The sequence below is a fragment of the Amborella trichopoda genome, chromosome 12 (assembly GCF_054954075.1).
Source record: "Amborella trichopoda isolate Santa Cruz 75 chromosome 12, AtrichopodaSantaCruz75HAP2 v2.0, whole genome shotgun sequence".
In the NCBI taxonomy this organism is placed as follows: domain Eukaryota; kingdom Viridiplantae; phylum Streptophyta; class Magnoliopsida; order Amborellales; family Amborellaceae; genus Amborella; species Amborella trichopoda.
In genome coordinates, this window is record NC_142347.1 from 11,277,277 (window position 1) to 11,301,437 (window position 24,161).

Consider the following 24,161-nt stretch of genomic DNA (forward strand, 5'->3'; position numbering starts at 1 on the left):
GATAGGGGTAGGTCTATCTAATCTTGAAACCAGGAACCTTATCCCCTATTGGGAATGTACAGTGGAGGATCTCTCTACATCATATCTTGGCTTGTCCCTGGGTCTAGGGAAGCCAAAGAAGAGGCAATTCTCTCCTGTGATCAACAAAGTCGACAGGCGATTGACAGGATGGAAAGGTAGAGAGATACCTGTCCTTCACATGGAGAACCACACTCATCAAAGCTCTACCCGGGCCAACTCCCCGGTCTACCTCATGTCCTTATTCCACATGCCCACCTCATTAGCTAAACGTCTCGACCAACTGATGAGGAACTTCGTCTGGTCTGGAAGCTGAGTCAAAAAAATTCCACCTTATCTCTTGGGACAAAGTGTGCCTCCCGAGATACCAAGGAGGTCTTGAAATCAGAGTTCTAAAAAAACCCAACTTAGCGCTGTTGGGGAAATGGTGGTGGAGGTTGGCCACCTAGAACAGCTCGCAATGGGCCCAAGTGCTTTGCCGCAAATATAGAATTTCGCCTGATCTTTGGCTGCCTTAGGGTAGACCTCCGACCAGGGGCTCTGGTGCCTGGAAATCATTCTTGACCTCCCTTAATCTGTTCAAGCAATTCATTCGCTTTCATGCGTGAGGGGGTGCTAGAGTGCATTTCTGGTCCGACCTTTGGTTAGGCCACACCCCCTATGAGATCTCTTCCCTTCTCTCTACTCCTTGGCTGTTAACAAATCCTCCCTAGTGATTGAGGAAATGGTTTATCTCCGAAAACCGTAGGGTCTGGAACCCCTCCTTTAGGCGACGCTCTCTGAGGAAGAAACTTTGGACTTCATATCTTTGTTGGCCTCCCTCCACTCTACTTTCCTCATCCTTTCGGGTACAGACACCTTGGTCTGGACCCCTTTTCGCACTGGCTTTTTTGCGTTGGCTTCTTTCTTCAAGAGACTTCTGCAATCTCTCACCTTCCCTCTCAACCCCACCTCTGTTCTATCCAAAGTTTCGTCCACAATCGCACCACCTAAAGTGCAAGCTTTCAACTGGATTGCCTGCTCTGAATGAGCTCTCATTGTAGACCACTTCCCAATAGGTGTGTTATGTGCTTTTGTGAGGAAGAAACAAACTCCCATCTGTTCGTCCATTGCCACCTAGCCGTTGAACTTTGGAGCCTTATTATCCAACTTTTTGGAGTTTTTTGGGTTACCCCAGCCTCTATATCGACACTACTTACTTCTTCCTTCGATTCTCATTGGCCTAAGTCGGGCAGAATCCTCAAGAAAGCTTCCATAGCAGCAACCATATGGGTTCCTTGGCTCGACAGAAATTCCAGGATTTTCCGTGGAATTAAAAGCGAAGTTCCAGTTCTCTTCCATAAGATTACTTCACTGGTAATCTTTTGAGCTTCCAACCACAGGGCTTTCGTTGGAATCTCGGCTGTTACTTTCCTTCACGATTGGGAGAATCTCATACACCTTGTACCCTCTCGGGTTTCAAGAGCCAACAATTGGTCGCCTCCCCCAGATGGTATCATCAAGCGCAATTTCAATGGATGCTCCCTGGGTAACCCAGGCCTAGCTGGAGCCGGTGGGGTTTTTCGTGAGCACAATGGTACTATTTTGGCTTCTTACTCAGATCACCTAGGCCACGTAGACTCTCAATTTGCAGTGGCTATGACTCTTTTGTTGGGCATTAAGAAGTTCGACCAAACCTGGGGTTTGCAATTGTATGTCCAGGGGGACGCCAAAAACATCATATCTTGGGCCTCTGGAAAGGCCACTCCTCCTTTGTACCTTGCCCATATTTTTGACGAACTTGATCATATTTGCAGGGTTATAGACGTCTCTTGGATGCATATCTGGAGGATGTCAAATGCCTTCGCAGATCTTCTGGCTAAGAATGTCGCTTGGACCCAAGCTGAAGGCCCCATATATAAGCGACTTTTTGTTGAGCTACTTAGACTATGGTTTTGTCGTTGGTCCATCTCCTTTATTGCTCTGAACCTCTGCGGGCGCACTTTTTATTCCTTTTGCATAGTTTTTCTCTCGTAATTGGGTGTGTCCTATAAGCCCTCCTTTTTGCACAGTTTACATCTTCTATTTGAGAGTGTCTTTTAAGCCCTTCATTTTTTGTACAGGACCACTGCCAGGTGGCCTATTTTTTGATCGAGAGACCCGGTCTGTGCGTACTCTCAACTCTTACTGATGAACTCTTCTTCTCTCAGCAATACAAACAGTTAACTTCCTGGCAAAAAAAAAAAAAACAAGTGTACTTTTAGTTTCTAAAAGAAATTAGGTGTGGTGCATTAGGTACTTTTATTACTTTGTAAAAATAGGTGAATACGGTTACACTTTTTTTTTGACTCGATGCTTGTATGATTATTAATTATATAATGAAATCGCAGAAAATCATCATATGCATGGTGTACACGTTAATTTTTCCGAATCTGGTATGTTTCCGGGATTTTGGTTTGATAAGGTCATTTTTTTGTTTCATCGATAAAATTAAATCGCAGAAAATCATCATTTACAAGGTGTACATTCCCCAATTTGTCTTTTATTTGCACCTGTTTCTTGTATTTTAATTGATGTTGGTTCTAAGAATTTCTGGTTTGTTGCTTTTCCTTTGCTCTCAGGAGTACTGGTGCAAACGGTTGCACCCACAACATGTGTCCGAAAATGTAGTCAGGCAACCACCGTTGAAAGATGCCCTTAAAAGAGGTCGCCTAAAGAAGCAAGATTATACCTTTACAAGACAAAAAGAGATTCTTCTTGAGGCTGCAGATTCCATTGGCAAGCGTATCCAATACAATTCCCCAGGATTCTTACCAAATCGGCGTCAGGTGTTTCCATTTTACTAGATTCTTCTTGTATATTTCTCAATTTCATCATTATCTAAAGGGTGCGGTTTGTATAGAGCCTAGGCTCTAAACAATCAAATTAGAGCCTACCTTCAAATAGTGTCGAGAAATGTGATTTCAATATTGAAAATCTTTGTAATAGCCCTAAAATATATTTTTATATTTATTTATAAACTTTAAAGCTTCAAAAATAGTGTAGATTGACTGATCTATAAAAACTTGAAAATCTTAAAAATTGACGGTTAAAAAATGCGCTACAAAATACATTAGTTTCAAAACTTGAAATCCATTTTTTTCTCTTGTCCATGCATCTTGATGTCGAGATGATCGATTTGAAGATATTTGAGCATCAAAACAACGTCTTCTAATGAAATTTTTGAGGTAAGGCTCAAATTTGTTTGTTTAGAGCCTCGGCTCTATATAAACTTTTCCCTTATCTAAATTAAGGCATATTTGACATGCTATTTTCTTCCTAAATTGCTTAGTGCTCTTGGAGATGTTTCTGATGATAATTGAAGTCATTTCACAATGAAAACTATGCGATGCAAAGTTCAAGTCTCATACTTCTGTACTTAGCAAATCTATTAACCCGTATTCTAAGTCACGGTTGCAAACTTCAACTTTGGGTTATTTCAATTGGCTTAATTCATTGTATGCCAGCAACCATGGTTCTAAATCTTCATAATCTGTAATATAAATTGTTTTCCTTTCATACATATCCATTTTGTTTTTTGGATTTATGTCATGTCCACGGGATATGCTAGGAATTCATACAAATACAATGAATTTAGCAGTTTTTGGTTGTTTTTCTGCTGTTTCTTCAGTGACTCGTGTGAAATCATTACTGAAAATGGATCTTTGGCTATCCAGTCATTACTGTTGCTCAATTCTATTCATTGAGTGGGATACTGAAAGGTTCACAAAAAATTTGCATCGGAAGCTTTCAAAACCTAGAAGAAGTATTTGGTCATGTCTCACTAGTCTCTACACCAATTATCACTTTGATAGATTATCTGATGGATAATCACATTTTAGGAGCAATTATTGTGCTCATGAGAACCATGTATGCATTGATTCCCTTATGCTTAACAACTTGCAAACGATATTAGTTTATGTCATTGCATGCTAGGATTTGTCTGTTGGGGTTTGTGGCTTTAAAGGCTGTGGGAATATGTAAATAAGAACTATGGTGGATTTTGCTCTTTAGTGGGTGTGTATGTGTTGGTTGACTAACTTAAGATTGGGTGGTTATGGCCCTGATCATATCCAAAACCCTTACCTCTAGACATACGGTACTATCAAAAAAGGTTTTTAAAGGGTTAATCCCTTGTTAACCACGTTTTAAAGAGAAATGAAAATCGAGAAGAAAATCACAAGCGGAAGGAACAAAAGTGCGTATCCGAGTCCTTTGCTACAGGTCCACAAGCACAAGAGGGAAGAAAAATACCCACAAAGGGTCACTTTCTCTCACTTTCTTTACACGATCTGTGAAAGATCAGCTTTTTCTTTTTATTTACATCAAAAAATTTAATTGCAAAATATGAGATGTTCCCCTATTTAAAAGTTCTAAAAAAAAACTCCTACTAGACTCCAACTCTATCTATTATCCTAATAGATTACAACTTTATCTAATACTTACTAAAAATACCATATCACATGAACTTCAACTCTATCTAGTACTAAATAAAAAGGACGGATTTGCTAATACTTACTAAAAGGATAGACTTGCTATTATTTACTAAAAACCATACAACAAAACATACTCATAGCAAAAAATTGGACATATCAAATTAACTCAACGAATCATAGATTAATCCTAATTCTAAAAAATTAACCCTGATAAAAATAAAGCTAAAAAAAACACCCATAAAAGAAATACAAAATTATTTAAGTCCCCCAAAAATTGAGAAAAATAAAAATACTGAATCCATCCAGTCTTGACCTGTATCAGTCTCTCCAAGTTGGATAAAACTTGACATCGAGTTTTAAAATGCATTAAGATGAAATTTGTAGTAGTCTCGCATCCTTTTTCAACCTTAATATTGCATCCTTCTTCAACGCGAATATTGCAAATATGATCTTGAGACATGTGGGTAATTGCACTAATGAAAACATAATGATTGTGCATTGAAAATGATAAGCCCTTGAGGAAAGAGTTGTATGTCAATTTTTCAGCCACATAAACTTATTGAAATTGCTCAAACTTAATCTTTTAGATGATCGCTAGATTCAATAGTCGAACCAACTTCACTTATCGATTCTCTTTTGAGTCCTCCATCTTTTTCTTTATCAGATATCTTCATAGGCTCAATCTCCTCTAGGTTCAAGTCAACATCTTGATTCTCTTGAAAATCCAAACCTACTTGGTTCTTCATCAAACTTAACTAGATCACTCTCTCGACCGTGAGGCTTTCGATGCAGAGCGTGTGCATGAAACGAGTTCTCGAAAATAGCGTCCGACTCAATATCGTTATCATAGTGTGTCGAAGTTAGATTTTGCACCAAGTACTGGGTCAATTCCTCTATTTGCCTTATCAAATTTTTGATCTCAAGATCTCAGATTTTGACAAGATCTCGGTGATCTCAGAGGTCTCGCTCTCGCTGGATGAGGATATTCCTGATACCCGACTGTAGACCATGTCGATGAGCCATGATGTTTAGAGACAAATACCACGATCCACAACAATCCGTTGATGCTCTAATACCAAAATTTACCGGCGACTAAAACCCTGCAAAATAACTGCATTTTCAAGATAGAAAAAAATCGAGAAGGAAATCGCAAGCAAAAGGAACAATGTGTGGATCTGAGTCCTCCGCTATGGGCCCACAAGCATAAGAGGGAAGGAAAATATCCACAAAGGGCCACTCTCTCTCTCTCTCTTTGTGCCCGATCTGTAAAAGATCTATTTTTTTTTTGTTCACGTCAAAAAATTCAATTGTACAATATGAGACGTCTCCCTTTTTAAAAAAAGTTCTAAAAAAAAACCTCTTAATAGACTTCAACTCTATCTAATGTCTTAACATACTACAACCCTATCTAATTCTTACGAAAAAGACCATATCATGCGAACTTCAACTCTACATAATACTTAATGAAAAAGACGGATTTGTTAATACGTACTAAAAAGGATGGACTTGCTAATATTTACTAAAAACCACTCAACAAAACAGACTCAGAGAAAAAAAGTTAGACTTATCAAATAAAAAATACTGAATCCATTCGGTCTTGATCTCCATCATTACCGGATGGATTAAGTATTTGTATTTTTCTCAATTTTTAGGGGACTTAATTATTTCTTTATTTTTTTTATGGGTGTATCTTTTTTATTTTTATTTTTATTAGGGTTGATTTTTTAGAAATAGGATTGGTCTAGGATTCTTTGGGTTAATTTGATAAGTCTATTTTTTTCTATGAGTCCGTTTTGTTGAGTGTTTTATAGTACGTTTTAACAAGTCCATCCTCTTTAGTAAATATTAACAAATTTGTCCTTGTTATTAAGTATTAGATAGAGTTGAAGTTCACGTGATGTGGTCTTTTTAGTAATTAGATAAAGAGTTGTAGTCTATTAGGATATTATATATGGTTGGAGTCTATTAGGAGGTTTTCTTTGGAACTAAAAGGGGGATGTCTCATGTTGTACAATTGAATTTTTTAACGTGATTAAAAAAAAAGTGATCGTTTACAGATCGTGTAGAGAGAGAGAGAGAGAAAGTGACCCATTATGGGTATTTTTCTTCACTTTTGTGCTTGTGGGCCCATAACCCACAGGTCTCAGGATTGTGTTTGCAATATTCAAGCTGAAGAAGGATGCAATATTCGGGTTGAAGAAGGATGCGAGACTAATAAAATTTTTACCTTAGCGCATTTTAAAACTCGAAGTCGTGTTTTCTCCAACTAGGGGAGAATGATGCAGATCAAGACCGGATGGATTCAATATTTTTATTTTTCTCATTTTTTGGGGGACTTAATTATTATTATTATTATTATTATTTTATGGGTGTATCTTTTTTATCTTTATTTTTATTGGGGTTACTTTGTTAGAAATAAGATTAATCTTGAATTCTTTGGGTTAATTTGATAAGTCTAATTTTTTCTATGAGTTCGTATTGTTGATTGGTTTTTAGTTAGTATTAGGAAGTCCGTCCTTTTTATTAAGTATTAGATAGTGCTGAAGTTCATGTGATATGGTCTGTTTAGTAAGTATTAAATAAAGAGTTGTAGTCTATTAGGATATTTGATAGAGTTGGAGTCTAATAGGAGGTTTTTTTAGTACTTTTAAAAAGGGGGACATCTCATATTGTACAATTGAATTTTTTGACGCGAATAGAAAAGAAAGTGATCTTTTACAGATCGTGTAGAGACAGAAAGAGAGAGAGAGTGGCCCTTTGTTGGTATTTGTCTTCCCTCTTATGCTTGTGGGCTCTTGCGGAGGACTCAGATACACACGTTTGTTCCTTCTGCTTGCGATTTCCTTCTTGGTTTTTATTTTTCTCTATAAAACACGGTTATTTTGTCGGGTGTTAGTCTCTGGTAATTTTTGTACTGCATCAGTTGGAGAAATGCCCAAGGATGGTTTGTAGGCAAGGAGGGCTTTCATGGTCTCCTAGGGAGTCCTCCCCACAACCAAACAACAAAAAGAAGAAAAAAAAAAGAAAAAGGAAGAAAGATCTTTGAAACACAACCCTCAATCACTATTCTTATGTCGTAGTTTTTTGGTTTAGGTCTTACATATGTATAATAAGATTAAAAACAAACTTTTATATTTATAATAGGAACTTTAAAACCCTATCATGCCCTAATAGAAAACCCCAAACACTATTAAATCTAGCCTTTTATCATCTCAAAATTAGATTTCCAACTCTACCCCTCAATTCTCTACGTCTAAAGAAACTTAAATATCCTACGAAAGTAAAAGAAACTAGTTGATCAAAATAATGTCAGTCTCTATATAATAAAATCTAGAAATAAAAAAAACTTTAGTGGCGTCAGATGCCAAGGGTGGGGAGAAGCTGCATATCAAGCTTGTTGAGTTTGACGTGTCCTTCAGAGGCCTTTTGAATAGTTGGTGACGAAGTCCCACCATTTGCTTGGGTACTTTTTCCACTTCAATGAAGCAACTATGGAACCTTAAGGTGAAACTTGTGTGTAATCATGATTCTTTCGACTTCCTCCAGCAATTCATTCCTTTTCAATAAATTTTCTACCAAACTCAACTTTGTTAATAAAACCCTTGATATGGACCTTACTAAGGTCTAAAAACACGGGTTCGACTACCTAGGCGGCCAAGGGTGCTGGCTGTGTAGGCAGCTAGGCGGAGCTATTAAGAGGGGTTCAGTTGCCTCTAAATTGTCTCAAAAACTATAGTTTGTTTGAAATACTAGTAAAGCACATTATCTTAGTCACTGATACACCATATTTCATACTTATATTGATATATTAAATATCAATTATCAAATATGAAATTGCCATTGAATTGCTAGAAGTCCAAGAGTCAAAAAAATAGAAAAAGAAAAAGATGCCCAATAGTAATACCCATTACCCAAAATCATCATTCCATAATATTAGTCCGTCATAGCCAAGTGAAACACATAAAACAAAAAAAAAAAGTCCGACTCCATACTCCCAAGTCCCAAGTCCCAAGTCCCAACATCACATAAGATGCTATGAAGTAAATATTTGATGATAGTGATGAACTCAGACTGGTAATTGAGTTTCATCATCTCTACCAACAATGTCTTGGTGTCCACCACGACCACCTCCCATGCCACCATTTGATGATGATGATGTCATGCCTTCATCATCAAAGTTGTCTCTATATATTCTTCCTCTTCCCCAGTTTACTGTGAATCTGCCTCCTCCTCCTCCCTCACTCTTTTCTTTCTCTTCCGGCGTGATTGAGATCTTGTGGCCCTCATAGGCCCAATTAACTTCTAGTCAGTGTTTCAAAAAATGTTGGGCGGCTTCTAAGCGGTCGGGGGGTTCGGGCCGCCCAGTGCCTCGGCGGAGGCCCAGAACCTAGGTGGCCAGTAGAAAGTAAAGTTGTTTTAAGGGTGATGTTTAGATCGATTTCTCATAACGTTGAAAAATCCTTTGATCTTATGAAAAAAAAAAAAAAACTAGTTTTTTGGGGTTTTTTTCTCTCTAAAATAGGCTCTAATAGGGTTTAGGTTTCAAATGAACCTTAAACCCACCCTTATCCCTCTTTTTTATTAAAAAAAGATCCAAAAATGCTCCTCAACTAGGGGCATTTCCTCACCTGGGCGGGGCACAGACCCTAGGCGCTAGGCACTCAGCTAGGCGGGTTCCCTAATGCCTAGGCTGCCGCCAAGGGGCACGCTTCCTAGGCATGGGGAGGCGCCCAGGTCCTTTGGACCGCCTAGGAGGCCACCTAGGCGCTAGGCAGTCTGCCTTTTATAATATTGCTTCCAGTTGCCCGCCGTACTTTGCTCCAACTCAAGTCTTCTCCTTTGAATATGATATCATCTCCAGCATTGACCAACTACTTAGTTGTATCCTCCATGTCACTGATAATGATAGGGTCAATGGTTTCCCTTTCTAGGTAACGCTCTTTGAGTTTTTGATTATATTGAACGGAGACGGGGCCATTCAGTCTTTTTCTGTTCTAGCCTATTTCTCTTTTTCGTATGTATCTGTTAAGTTAAATATACTGACTAATGAAAGATTTAAAAAATATTAAAAGATATTACTTTAGTAGAGAAGACAACAAATTAAATTTTGAAGAGGGAGATTACCATCTCAAAAGAGCTAAAATTGCGCTCGGAACCAGATGATGCATGTAAAGCTGAAAATGAGCATGGCTATCTTTTGTAAGTTCTTAGCACTTTTACCATGATTGGTTGACCATGACCCTAAAAAATAAATAGAGTAGAAATATATATAAATAAATATTGTGAGTTCTATCTAGACTGCTAGAACAAAGTACTCAAATAACAAATTCCTCTAAAATTAACTTATAGAAAAATAGTGTCTTCCTTTGCGCTACTGCTAATTCAGTACCAAGTGTCCTAATTGATAATATATACCTATCTAAATCTCTTGATGGTCTTGTTCTTCCATACTATGGATGTTTTTCATTAAACATTTGTTTGATTGGTGCCATAAAAGCATCCCTGAGTACCAATGTTTGGGTTTTCATAGAAATAAGCAGGGTTAAGATAATACCTTGCTAGGTGAAGGGGCTTCTCTACCGGAAGTCCTATTTATCTTCAACTGTCTTCAAAATTAGAGAATTTATCTTTTCATTGCAATCAAAATTCTTCTTAATCTCCTCCTTTGCCAATTTTAACGCCTGGTATATATGACCCATAGTTTGCTTCTTCTCACTATCAACAAGGCAGAGAACCTTAACTAAAGGTTCAAAGGCTGCCCATTCCAAAAGGTTGGTGCTAAAACTAGATCAGCCACAATCTTCCCAACACTTCTATTGACCACTTGCATTGAACCCATTCTTGAGATCCAAACATCTCCCTAAGCTTGTGTTTTTGCTCCATAATAGAATGCAAACACAAATAAGAGGTGGCAAATATTGTAACTCCAGGCCTCACCACTTCCTTATTATCAGTGAACTTCCTCATCATGGCCAACACATAGGTCTGGCTGTATGTGAATATTGTGATAGCCCTTTCTTTTTTTATACTACTGGCCACAGCTTTCTACTTGCTTATTCCCTCAAGCATGAGTTTGCTACAATGAGCTGCACATAGTGTCCAAAAGTTGTGTGGCTTATTGGCCTCCAACATTCGACCAGCGATGGTTTAAAATGCGGCTGCATCGCCACATATGCAGGCGCAAAAAGAGTTATGCGCTGGGCAGCGCATCGCAACAGGCCACGTATGTGCTTTGGAGAGATGCGCCACATCTCTCCGCATATGCGGCTGCATCCCGCATAATCTGCATATGCGATCAGTTATTTCTGTGAAAAAAAAACCACGTTGGGAAGGGGTATATTCGACATTTTGAGAAGGGAACGAGTTTTGGGTGGTACTATACCCCTCAAACATCTAAAAACAGCCATATCCGTGGATTTTTTTGAGTCAAATCAATCAAAAATAAAAGTGGCGGGTTTTTTTTTTTTTTTTGTGAAGTTATTAGATTTTCGTGTTGCTTGATGATTGGTTGTTGATTTACTTCTTTCGGGTGTTAATTTGAGGAAGCGTTTTTTTTAATAAAGGTTAACTTGTATTAAATAGGAAAAAATTACATATTTAGAGTAGAAGAAGACCACAGCCTACAAGTTAGGTGCTCAGGGAACAATCTAGAGGGAGGAAGAAGAAGATAAATAAAAAAATAGGAGGGACAAGAGGAAGACAAATTAAATATAGCAAAGGGCAAGAAAATAAAATAAAACCCTGTCGATAGGCAAGCAGACATCCTCTGTGGGGGTTTGGTCGATGAGCGAGCGGACATCCTCTGTGGACCTGTTGCACATGGAGGAAGATTAGGTAAAGTTTAGAATGATGATGCACATGGAGACTCTCAAGATAAAACTTCTTTGATTGAAATTTAGAATCTCAAGACTAGTGATGATTTGTCTTGAGCTTGACTTTTGAACTATTTAATCTTCTTAGACTTTGAGTTTGTATTTTGTAATTTTGAAGTTCGTGGTTGCAAATTTGTGATTATGGTTGTTGAATGTTTTATGAAGGTAGTTTCAAGTTTCTAATTTCTATAAGGGGATAGTTTATACAGAATATCTGACAGGCGACGATTGATACTTTTGGAGTTAATGAATAAATTAATTACCAACTATCACATAAATCGCCTCCATATTTTTTTCTATGCATTAACCTATTCTTTTAGATTTTCTAGAATTTTTTATATTTATTGACTGCATTGCGGTGATGCATCCCCATCTAGATTGCATCGAGCCACATCGCCCCGCCCTATGCATCGGGCCGCATCCCGCATTTTAAAACACTGCTACCCGCTGCCACGTTAGCTGCAACAATGTCTGTAACCACTTGAACTGCATGGCTCTCTTCCACTTCCTCGATGCATTTTTCTACCAAACCAAGAATGAAATCTGCATCTTGTATCTTGTCTGACGCATCGATAGACCCTAGAAACATTGTTCCCATTGGACACATTACCAACAAATTCATAATGCTTCTATGCCTTTTAGCGGTCCATGAATCGGTCATTATAGTGACTCCATATATACCCCATGTGTCCTTCTGACTCTTGAAATTTTCATTAGTGAGTTCCACCTCTTTTTAAAGGAAGGGCTCTCTGAGTTGATAATGTGATGAACCTTGGCCCATAGTGCCCCACTACTTCCATCATGATCTGGAAGCTGTTCAAGCCAGTGGCATTGAATGAGATGGCACCTTGATAGATCCATCTTTCAGCATATTGATCGACCTTTCTTTTTGTTCTTTTTGGTACCGGTTTTTTATAGTTGTCTGCAGCTTTTTGTGAATCACAATCTTAGGAGCAGAGGGTTAACAAAGCCCCCTTCTCGAGCTAATTAATCATCCACTCTACTTCCCCAAATATCAATTGACCTATTGATATCTTAAATTTTTTCTTTGTCGCTCGCTTCTTGGTTTTTACCCTAACCCCTTTTAGATGATCCAACATCTCCTTTCTAACATCTGGAGGGACTTGAGTATATGGGGCCACATCCCCTCTCATATCGGCTAAATGTTTCTTCAATCTATTAATGCTGACATTGTATTTCTTTTTCCAAAATTTGCACTCCACACAATTCTTATCATTGGGATTAAGGCACATGCCATATTTCCTCCCCGGATCACATTATTTATTAGAACTAGAAGAAGAGATCTTCACCTAATCAAAACCTGAAAAGTGAAAACAAATTGAAAAACTTCTTTAAAAATAGAATTGACTCAAGAAAAAATTACAAGAACAAGAAACCAAAACAAGAAAATTAAATAGAAATAAACATTGTCAATTAAGTTTAAGAGATTTTGGGGCATAAATACAAGCATTACTTTAAGGAAAACATACAATCACAAGAAACCAATCAAGAAAATTTGATAGAAATAATCAAATAAATAATTTCGATTAAGTTTCCGAAATTTTAATAATATTCATCATCATCATCATCATCATCATAGCCTTTTCCCAATTAATTGGGGTTGGCTACACGAATTCTGTTCCGCCATTATGCTCTATTAAAAGCCTTACTCTCAATGAGGCCATAAGTCCTCATGTATTTTCAGACTACTTCCAACCACGTCCTTTTGGGCCTACCTTTTGCCATTTTCAATCCTTCTACTTGAACTAACTCGCACATCCTCACAGGTGTTGTACAAAGATTTTAATAAGATTGAGATACCAAATCTTAATAAAATGCCACTAAGCACAAAGAAAAACCCACTATGGATTATGGGGCACAAATCCTAACAATAACTTCAAAAAAAAAAAAAAAATACAATTACAAGAGACCAAACAAGAAAATTAAGTAGAAATAAACAATTTCGATTAAGTTTCAGAGATTATAATAAGATTGAGTTACCCAATTTTAGTAAAATGCCACTAAGTACAAACCAAAAACCACTATAGATTTTGAGGCACAAATCCAAGCATTAACTTAAAAAAAAACTAAAATGAAATACAAGAACAAAAGAACATACACGAAGATCCAATAGAAATAAATCATTTCAATTCGATCAAGCTTAGTAAAATGCTATTAAACACAAACAAAAATGCATTATGGAATATGTTGCACAGATCCAAACATAAATTAAAAATAAAATTACGAGAAAGAAATTCAAACAAAAAAAGAAATACACGTTATTGGTCCTTTTTCAATCAAGAATACAAGAACACATGTACAATCCTGAACGTGAACTAATTTACAGGACAAAAAAACCAAAGAAGGGAGAAAAAAAGAAAATTACCAAATATTATAAATATAAACCATAAATCAAAAAATCAAATTATACTAACCTTTTTGATATGCACTCGATCTTGGCTCAAATCGATGCACCGCGAGAGCTGAAAGTCTTCTATCACAACCAAATCAACTCACAAAAAGTATCTGGTTTATTGCTTTTCAATTTCAAAAGAAAGTTTCAAAAAGTTTTTTTTGTTTTTTGTTTTTTTTTTTTTGGGGAGTTTTTCTCTCTAACTCAAGCAAAGTAGATTTTGGGGGAAATTACGTTTTTAGCCCTCCACCGAGGGTGTTTTCCGCTAGTTGCGTGAGGCCAAAATGTGGTGCCTAGGCACTCACCTAGGTGGCGCCTTGGGCACCTAGTCACATCTGCCTTGGTACCTCGCCTTTGCCCTAATTCATTTGGATAAGCCCTTGGGCTGCCTAGGCGGCCCCACCTAGGTGGCCGGGCAGGCGAATTTCTAAACATTGGACATTACCATGAAAGTTAGGGTGATCAACCTTGAAATTGAGGTCTTGTGGACACTCCTCAAGTCATGGTGCTTGCCTCAAAATTTGCTCATTTCTTATGGCATTGGCCCCCGAAGTTGGCCGTAGTGTTCTGAGCCTCTCCATAGTGATCAACATTTTCTAATTGTTGCAATCACTTTATTTGCTTTGCTGATCTCTCCTCAACGCTTACCAATCTGGCCTACAAAATCTTCTATAGCTTGATTTATGTTCTCTTTAATTTGCTAATTCACAACTTCATGATCCAGCATAGTACATCCTCCCTCACAAGTGCAGCTTTGGCAGCATTGCGATGGATGGATCTTATGAAGTGTTGATACTAATTGATGTAGGAATGCAGGAGAGAGAAAATAAAACAAATAAATTTAAAACAAGGTGAGAGAATATGCCATTTCTTAGTTTGTTTGGGCAGTCAAACCAAAGGTTGAGGGATTTGATCCTCTCTCCCTCTCTGGAAGGGTGTTCACAAAAACAAAAAAAGCAAAAAAAACAAAAAAGAGAGAAAAAAAATCTTTTCACAAGGCTGAAAAATCAACTCTCTCTCTCTCTCTCTTCCTTGTCCAGCTTTTACTTATTTATAGAAGGAATCTTAAAACCCTTATTTGCTCCATAAGAAACCCTAATCATTACTAAATCTTAGCCCTTCATCTTCTCAAAATTAGAGTTCCAACTTTACTCCTTAATTTTCTTCATCAATAAGGACATACAAATCATAAGGAAAAAAAAAAAACACCCGACCAAATTATTGCAATTAGTCTCCTGAAAAATAAAAAAATAAAAAATAGAAAATCCTTACTACGTGAAAAAATTGGCGGTATTTTAATCAATGTCAACTTTTAAGTAGTTTTACTTTAGTGAAAGTTTTAGAAGTTCAAGAAGAAATGTTTCAGTGTCAGATATGTATATCGCGTCCTTAGTGTGTGATTACATGCCAAAAACCATGGTCACTTAAGTTACATAGTCTCTTACCTATCATTAAAAAAAAAAAATTATGTTTTGTAGTCCTGAAAAATTTATTCCTGATGAAGTTTATCGTCAGTTGACTTGAAAGATGTGGATAATGTGTCAAAGCTCTTTAGCGATATACTTTTTCATCTCACTATCCTGTTTGTTATGCTATTGTAGTTTATGTTGTTTTCTTTGAGAAAAGTTAGAGTTTCTGTTGTTTCTGGCAGTTATGTTTTCAAATTATAGATGTATCTAATCTATACCACATGTATATTCTCTAAATGCTGGCAATTGTTTTGTATTTTGTTCAGTATCGCATGGCAGGGTTAGCTGCTATTGATATTGCTCAAAAGGTTTCGAAGGCATGGCAATCCCTTCGAGCCGAGTGGAAATCATTGAGGAGATCTGGAGCAAAAGGTAATAGGAAAAACCGAAAGAGTGAAATGGGATCTGTTGCAAGTCAAAATCGGGGTGGTGCAGGCTGTAGCAGCCAGAGCAGCGGAAGTTCAAGTTCTTATAACCCTGATGACGATAGATCTCTAAGACTCCGTTTTGTGATCTCTTGGCATGATGTTTATTCATTTGCTGTTAAATGGAGACAAATTTCTGAGCCTTGTGATTCTGTAGTCTGGGTCAATAGGTTAAGGTAAGTTTCCTGAAGTGTGCAACTAATAAATTCATAAAACTTGTGTCATATTTCTTTGTTGCCTGAATGTTCCAGGGAATCATAGCATCATTATCAGATGCCTAAACCTAATTACATGGCTTGATCTGTTTGTATATTTCTTCCCCTTCCATTGAAAGAATTGGTTCTGTTGAATGACTCAATTTGTGATGCCTGGCATCTGTATGTACAGTGGGTAACTCTGTTCCACACTGTAATCTTTACTCAAACACTTGACTTTGATTAGACATGTTTGATGCCATTGATGCATAAATTCATATCCATTGAATATTGTTAGCATCGTGCCTTTGTATGTCCTTATCATTGACCTCAAACTATGTTGGCCATGTTATTAGACACTGAGATTTACAATTCTAATCTGAAATGTAAATAGCTCCTGTGCTTCCACTTCATAAGATGTTCTCTACAATTACTGTGACAAATGATTTCATAATGGAAAATTGTTTCATGCGGGCTGGACCGTAATTCTACAATATGCGGTCTAGAGTTATAAAGCATCCATCTTAAAGATGGATGCAAATAGGTGGCCCATCTGAAAACAAGTGTAACTAACGGTTGAAATGTTTTCTTTATATAATTATTATTTCTAGTTTCCAAGTTTTGTTTTCTTCATATTCATGATCTCCATGTCAAAGATCATATATTCTCTAAAAATTAGGATCAAATTATATTTAAAAAATATATTTATTGCCAAGCCCACATTTCTACAATATGCGGGCTTGCCGCATAGAAACGGTGCCCTTTCATATTGGTATATTACAAAACCATATCTAAGCAAAGCATAATCTCATGTCATCATGCTTACATCATAGAGCTTATGATTCATTTTAGTCAAATCTTCTACTATTACCTTGAATTTTTGGATTGAGAGGGCAAGTTTGCTTGAGACCACCTTTTCTCAAGTTTGTAGGGCCATAGTTATTGGGATCAGGAGCGAATTGGGGGGGAGATAGGGATTGGGAGCAGGGTTGTGAAAGGCTAGAAGTTCCCTATTGTTGGAGCATTGTCCGTACAATGCATACATTAGTGATCAAGATCCATAAATATTAGGGATCTCGATCCCAACCTTTTGGGATCTCAATTCTAACTTTTGGGTCTCGATCCCAACCTTTTGGGGATCTTGCTCCTAGCCTTAAAGAGTATATATAGTCTAGGACTATACATACTTTTTAGAGTAGGGATCTCTCTGTTTATTGCCAGCAAAAAATGTAACTTGATTAAAAGTTTAGTTGCATTACTAGTTCGCTTGAAAAATCATCATTTTGGTCATTATCTTAGTCTTTAAGGTGCGGATCATGATCCCTAATAGTGGGGATCGGAATCCCTAATAGAGGGATTGAGATCCCGAATTTTAAAAATCGAGATCCTTTGAAAATTCTCCCGAAACGTGGGAGCAAGATTCTGGAGCGGGATCGCCACTTAGGTTGGGAGATCCCATCAATGATGGTTAGGGCTTCTCTCGTATCCAATTTATCTATGAAATGTTCCTCTATCAAGTCAAGGGACAGTTTCCCATTTTACTTGTCATTTATATGTTGGTTATATGCATTATTGGTATATGTTGATTTCCTATTCTCCATCTTCAATTCTGTGATGAACTTTAACACTTCACAGATAGGAGGATCCACACATTTCTTCTTAGAACTTGGCATGATCTACTCCAGGAAAAAAACCAACCTGATCTTGTATGGCTTGTTGCCTAAATATTAAAATATTATTAAAGTGGCGTTAAGACAGTAGAGCTGAATCTTAGTTTCTGGATGCGTGTAACTGGGTAGCATATTTGTTCCCAACATTCATTAGATTTGTTGTGCGTGGTCATGATATTATGTTACATGTACTGTTGATCATTGGATATTTAATATGTTGTTCACAATTTCTCTCTCTTTTTCTTGAGGATATTTTTCATGCTTATCTTTTTTGCAATTCAGTGAGCACAAGAACTCAGCATTTGGTTCTCGTACATCATTGATTCTTGGACAAGGAAAAGTTGTTAGATATTTCCCCTATTATCAAAGGTGAGTGTCTGTGGTCATTGCTGTCATGCAGCTTATACTGGAACATTTCGCTGATCCTCTTATTTGCATTAGAACCCTGGATGCTTTGAAGAACATAATGAAAGAGAGAGCCTTTGTGAATAACAAGGCAAATGAAGTTGTTGATTTGACTGAAGTCAAGATGTTACAAGCTGTAAGTCTCGTGGACCTTGTACTTCAGTTTTCGGCTTAGTATGTTTCAAATTGAATCATGGCATTTTTCCCTCAGTATAAGTCATGGTTATGTTTGGTGTAAAATATGCCCCAAGTGTTACTTCTTTTGTTTGCAAGGAGGGTACATTATTTATCATAGGCATTGCTTCTGGTCTCATAATCTCATAATAGACAAATTGTCCGTTTGCAGTGATGCTATATCTCTGGCCCTGGTCTATGAGCAGATTTAAACTGATCTAATTCTTAAGTCCTAATTTTTACTTCTTTTTGAAATGAATGTTTCTTTTCCCATTGGAAACTACATTCTGATGGCAATTTTACTTGAATGACATATTCCAGAGAAGGCTCTTGGTGATGGTGAGGACTTAGTAGAGCCTTCTCGCCTGATAGTTGTGTTCATTGATGAATTCAATATATACAGCATGGATCATAATCCTTAATAAGCTGTAAATGTTGCCCATTGATTGTCATCCAATTGACAGTTGTGGAAATGAACTGGTGAAGTATTCTATATTCTGTGTTATACTAACAAGGAATAACCTTATTGATCTTCTTCTTGGTAACACCTGGCATTGTTCTTTTACTTGGTAAGTGACAAAACAAGCTATAAAAACCTTTAAAGATACCATTTGACATTGATAAGCTATAGAAATGGTCAAATATTATTTTTATTTTTTTGTGGCCCAGGGTGGTGGGAATTTCTTTATGGTGGGCGGGGGCGGGGTGGTGGGATTTTCCTTAATAACAAATATTTAAGGAGGGGGTGTACCAGCTCCATGTATGAGATGTGGGCCCCATGGGCTCCATGTTCCACACATGTGGGTGTGGCACACATGGGGTTGGATCCTAGGACCCTACATGCATACTGGCCCCTTTACTATTTTTAAACATGACCTTTTAAGGCTTTTTTACAGTTGAAAATAATTTTAAAAATTCTGAGAAATTTCTAAGAAATTCACAAACTTATTTCTTGAGTTAAAACCAAAATATCTAGAAGTGGATTAGTACTAATGGGTTAAGAAAAGTATATGTTAGGGCACTCCACCCGACGCAATAACTGGAATATCTAGAAGTAGATTGGTACTAATGGGTCACGCAAAGTGACTGTCAGGGCTCTCCGCCCGACCCAATAGTCGTGATCCTCAACTATCTTCTCAAACTAACCCAACAAGACTAATGACCCATAGTCTCAAACACAGGCTCATGATTGGCTTGTCAAAGCTAACCAATAAAATATGGAACCACAATCCTGCAATGTGGATTACGGTTTTCCCCCATTAAGAGCAAGTCACATGCACATATCATTATAATGCAAGGGAGACTTTATGCACATGTACATGCATCCCTTTGTATGCTTGCTTCCTAGTATGTGGCTATCATGTGCACATGCTGTACGGAAGTTTATTGAGGAATTTGCTCTCATTTTCACAAACCTACGTCCATAGACACCGGACTACGAAGCTCGCAATGCCTACAAACCGTCCATGGGCATCTCTCCGATCTCAACAAGGGGTGAATCTCCCTCCCATAGTTGTTGGGAGCGGGAGCAGGTGCAGGTGCGGGAGCTCGGGATCAGCACTTGGCTATAGCTCCCTACCTTCGGAGCGCTTGGGAGCGTTGCTCAGGGAGCGACCTGGAGCGATCTTGTATATATGAACTACATCTATATGGGAGTGCAGGGGAAGCGCCCCATATGTGTGTGTGTGTGTGTGTGTATCTATATATGTATATATATATATACCTCAACCTTATTCAACACATCCTTTAAAAATAAAAGTATGAACACAAGATAAACCTAAGCGAGGCACGAAGTCCAAAGAATACATTTTCTATTACTAATAACATGATTTATTCGAAATTAAAGAGTGATTTGTGTTAAAATATATAATATAGTAAAAAATTAACAATTAAAAAAAAAAATCAAGGAATAGATTCAAGAAAGACTTGATACAAAATAAATTTTTAAAGAATTGAAAGACATAAAGGTAGGTATGAAATCCAATAAAAGATTTTGTAATAGCATCCAAAATTTTGGCATGAAAATTAAGAGAATAAAATAAAATAAATGAAAAAGGTCCTTACTTTCAGATACATTTAAATAATATAAAAATTCTTCAATCAGAGAAAATATGAATAGATAGATAAGATATCTTGTTTGGTTTAAATGCTAGAAATGATACAAAATAAATTTTTAAGAATTGAAAGACATAAAGCTAAGTACGAAATCCAGTAAAAAATTTTGTACTATCATTTAAAGTTTTGACATGAAAATTAAGAGAATAAAACTAGCTTTCAAACACATTTAAACAGTATAAAAAATTCGTCAATTGTAAAAAATATGAATAGATAGATAAATCTTGTTAAAAAAAATAGAATCTATGAAATCTTAATAATTTAAATATCAAGAAATTGATTTAAGGAGGAATTAAAATGTCCATTAAATGCTTGACATGATATTTAATTAATTATTTAGGAAATGAAAGACATAAAGGTAAGCATGAAATCAAAGACATAATGGTAAGCACGAAATCCATTAAAAGACTTTGTATGATCTTAAATACCAAAAAAAATATTTAAGGAAGAATTGAAGTGAGATGCATTAAATGCTTGACATGATATTTAATTAACTTTTTAGGAAATGAAAGACATAAAGGTAAGCACGAATTCCAATAAAAGATTTTGTACTATCATCCAAAATTTTGGCATGAAAACTAAGAGAATAAAAAATGAAATGAAAAATATCACTATAAAACATTGAATAATATTAAAAAAATCGTCAACTGTGGAAAATAAAAATAGATAGATAGTACATTTGCTTAAAAAAATATTTCTATGAAATCTTAATAATTAAAAAAAATCAAGAAATAGATTTAAGAATGCTTTGAAGTGAGATGCATTAAATGTTTGAAAAGGTATTAAATTAATTTTTCAGAGATGAAAGACATAAATGTAATTACGGAATCCATAAAAACTTTTGTGCTATAAATCAAAATTTAATCATGATAATTATGAGAATAAATAAATAAATAAAAATGTCATTACTTTCAAACACTTTTAAATAATATAAAATAAAAGAAACCATCAATTGTGTAGGAACCATAAAAAAATATATGACATTTTGTTTAGAAAAATTAATTCATAAAATCTTAATAATTAAAAAGCCGTATGCTTAGTATTTTTTATATTAAGGTACATTGGTTTAGTGGAATTAAATTAATGTTGATGTTATTACTATAAAATTTCTCATGGACTATGCTACATATTTGAAATGAGTTCATGGATTGTATACTTACTAGCATGTACTTAGTATTTTATGTAATAAAGGACATTGATATAGTTGATTTTAATTAATGTTGATAGATAGTATTCGTAGAAGATTTCTCATGGGCAATGCTACATAATTGAAATGAGCATTTGGACTATAAACTCATCAACATTAGTATTACTAAAAGATTTGTCTTGGACTATGAACTCGTTACCATCATGGGTAACAAGCACAAGCACACAAGCCCTTAAAATTGACCCAACATATTCAGAATGCAGCCCATCTTTTGAGGAGTCTTGATCCCCCATCGATAGGGATCAAGATCCTTTGAAGTCAAGGACCGATATCCCTCTAGATCAGGAATTGAGACCCTTTAGATTAGGAACCGAGATCCCAATAGGTAGGGATCGAGATCCCCTTATGCGAGGAAGCAAGTACTGCTTGGGCTCTGGCTTTCGGATCACCAGATCGAGATTCTAAGAGGGAACACTACTGCTTCACCAAGATCCCTGCAACAGTGCTCCCTCCGCGGTAGTGCCTTATCCCCAAGAGAAAGGGTTTTGGACATGACTAGAGTCGTAGATCGCATAACACTAAGTCAGCAGCCAACTCACACTCCCATTGAAATGTACAATCAATATAATTCTTTTACATGCTCTCATGGGCTTTGAAGGCCACAAGCCCCAACATCATGATGTTGTTGTTTGTGTGTTTCTTCTTTAAAGATCGAGATCAACAAATGGATTCATTAACTACTTTCGAGGTTTTATGGGCAACCCTGCATGATTCACTGAAGTTTCCTCTAAAATCCTAAGTTTTTCATGCAGATAGGTATTACCGTAGTTTACTCAAAGGGTGTCAAAGTGATAATGCTCAGATTTATATTATGTGGTGTTGCCCTAGTTTGTTCAGGTGTGTGATAGCGACTATTCTCAGATTAGTATGATAAGTATTTCTCTCTTTTGAATATATATATATATATATATATATATATATATATATATATATATATAAATTGTTCTTAGCCTTTTACTAGGCTTGGTGTGAGTACCTATATTAAGTTGCCCGTGGTTGCCTCCTTAATCTTTTCTTTCATTTACTCATGGCTATTGAAATTGGACCTAGAACCTTTAGTCTTGCTGAGCATGTTGGGATACAAACTACTTCAGGAAATCGAAAACCTAAAACTCTTCCCCAAATGCTTTGAGAATGCCTGAGGTTTCAAAGTGAATATGGAAAAATCAAAGATGATGGGAGTGGGTCTCACAACTCAAGAAATTCCTTCTTGGGAATGTTTAGTGGAGGACTTACCCACCACTTCCTTAGGGTTACCTTTGGGCTTAGGGAAGCCAAAAAAGAGACAATGGGCCCAAGTGATTGACAGAGTTGATGGAAAGGGAGGTTCTTTCCCTGGCTAGTCACTCTACTTTAGTTAAAGCTACTTTGGCCAACTCCCCTATTTACTTAATGTCCATCTTCCACATCCAGCTTTGGTGGCTAACAGGCTGGACCAACTTATGAGGAATTTTCTGTGGTCTGGCCAAGCAGAAAAAACCAGACATCACCTCATCTCTTGGGATAGAGTCGGACTACCCAAGTCCCAAGGTGGTCTAGGAATCAGAGATCTTAGAAAACACAATCTGGCTTTGATGGGGAAATGGTGGTGGAGGTTGGCCACCCAACCAAACTCTATATGGGCACAGGTTATTCGGAACAAATATAAGATTCTGGATCACACATGGGTGCCTCACAGGACTTCTCGTAGTAGGGCTTCAGGAGCATGGAAATCCTTCACCTCTTCTCTTGATCTGTTCAAGCAATCACTACGCTTCTATCCAAAAGAAGGCAATAGAGTGCGCTTTTGGTCTGATCTTTGGATTGGACATGTCCCCCTTAGGGACTTATTCCCCAACCTCTTTGAACTCGTGTCCAACAAAGAGTCCACCATAGCAGATGAAATGGTCTTGCAGGGGGGTGTAGAACTTGGAATCCCTCTTTTAGAAGGAACCTCAACGAGGAGGAAACTTTAGCTTTCTCCAACCTTTCGGCTGCTCTTCACCCGGTGTTCTTACCTTCATCAGGGAATGACTCTGGTATGGACTTTATTCCCATCTGGTAAGTTTTCAGTAGCTTCTTTCTACAAGAAACTTACCCAACGGCCTACCTAACCGTTAAATCCCATCTCTCCTCTCTCCAAAGTTTGGAATACTATAGTTCCTCCAAAAGTCCAAACCTTTAATTGGATTGCCTGCTATCAATGGGCTCTCACGCTTGATCAGCTTCAAAGGAGAGGCCTGCCGCTCCCAAACATATGCGTAATGTGCCTAGTTGAGGAGGAGTCAAACCCTCACCTCTTCTACATTGCAGTACGGCCTTTGAACTATGGACCCTTATCCTCCACTTGTTTGGTTTCTATTCGGTCCTCCCATCTTCGGTTAAGGAACTTTTCGTTTATTACTCAGGTGGTCAGTGGCCCAAAACAGGTAGAATATTGTGGAAGGCAGCAATCGCTGCTACCATCTGGGTCCTATGGCTAGAAAGAAACGAGAGGGTCTTTCAAGGACACAAAAATGAGGTTTCAGTGCTCTTTGACAAGGTTACACCCCTTGTAACGTTTTGGGCTTCCACCCAAAATATCTTTCGTGGGATTCCCAAGAATACCTTTCTCAGGCAGTGGAAGAACATTATCCAACTTCAACCACTCAAGGTACATAGACCTCACAATTGGCAGCCTCCCCCAGAAAATGCCATAAAGCTTAATTTTGATGGTTGCTTGTTAGGGAACCCGGGTCCATCAGAAGTTGGGGGGGTCTTCCGTGA

At 37.1% G+C, this 24,161-nt stretch overlaps 1 protein-coding gene across 14 annotated transcripts in view; it reads left to right on the forward strand.

Moving 5' to 3' along the window:
- Nucleotides 1–24,161, forward strand: part of SRFR1 (Tetratricopeptide repeat (TPR)-like superfamily protein) — a 108,081-nt gene that overhangs the window by 61,210 nt on the left and 22,710 nt on the right. For 8 of the 14 annotated variants that reach the window (XM_088853577.1, XM_088853578.1, XM_088853573.1 and 5 more), the window contains 4 exons: nt 2,619–2,825; nt 15,493–15,827; nt 17,798–17,884; nt 17,957–18,056. In XM_088853577.1, coding sequence (XP_088709703.1) covers nt 2,619–2,825; nt 15,493–15,827; nt 17,798–17,884; nt 17,957–18,056 — 729 coding nt within the window. Of the gene's footprint in view, nt 1–2,618; nt 3,225–15,492; nt 15,828–17,797; nt 17,885–17,956; nt 18,057–24,161 lie in introns of all 14 variants that reach the window. The other 6 variants (XR_016045732.1, XR_016045733.1, XR_016045734.1 and 3 more) reach the window with 3 other exon arrangements.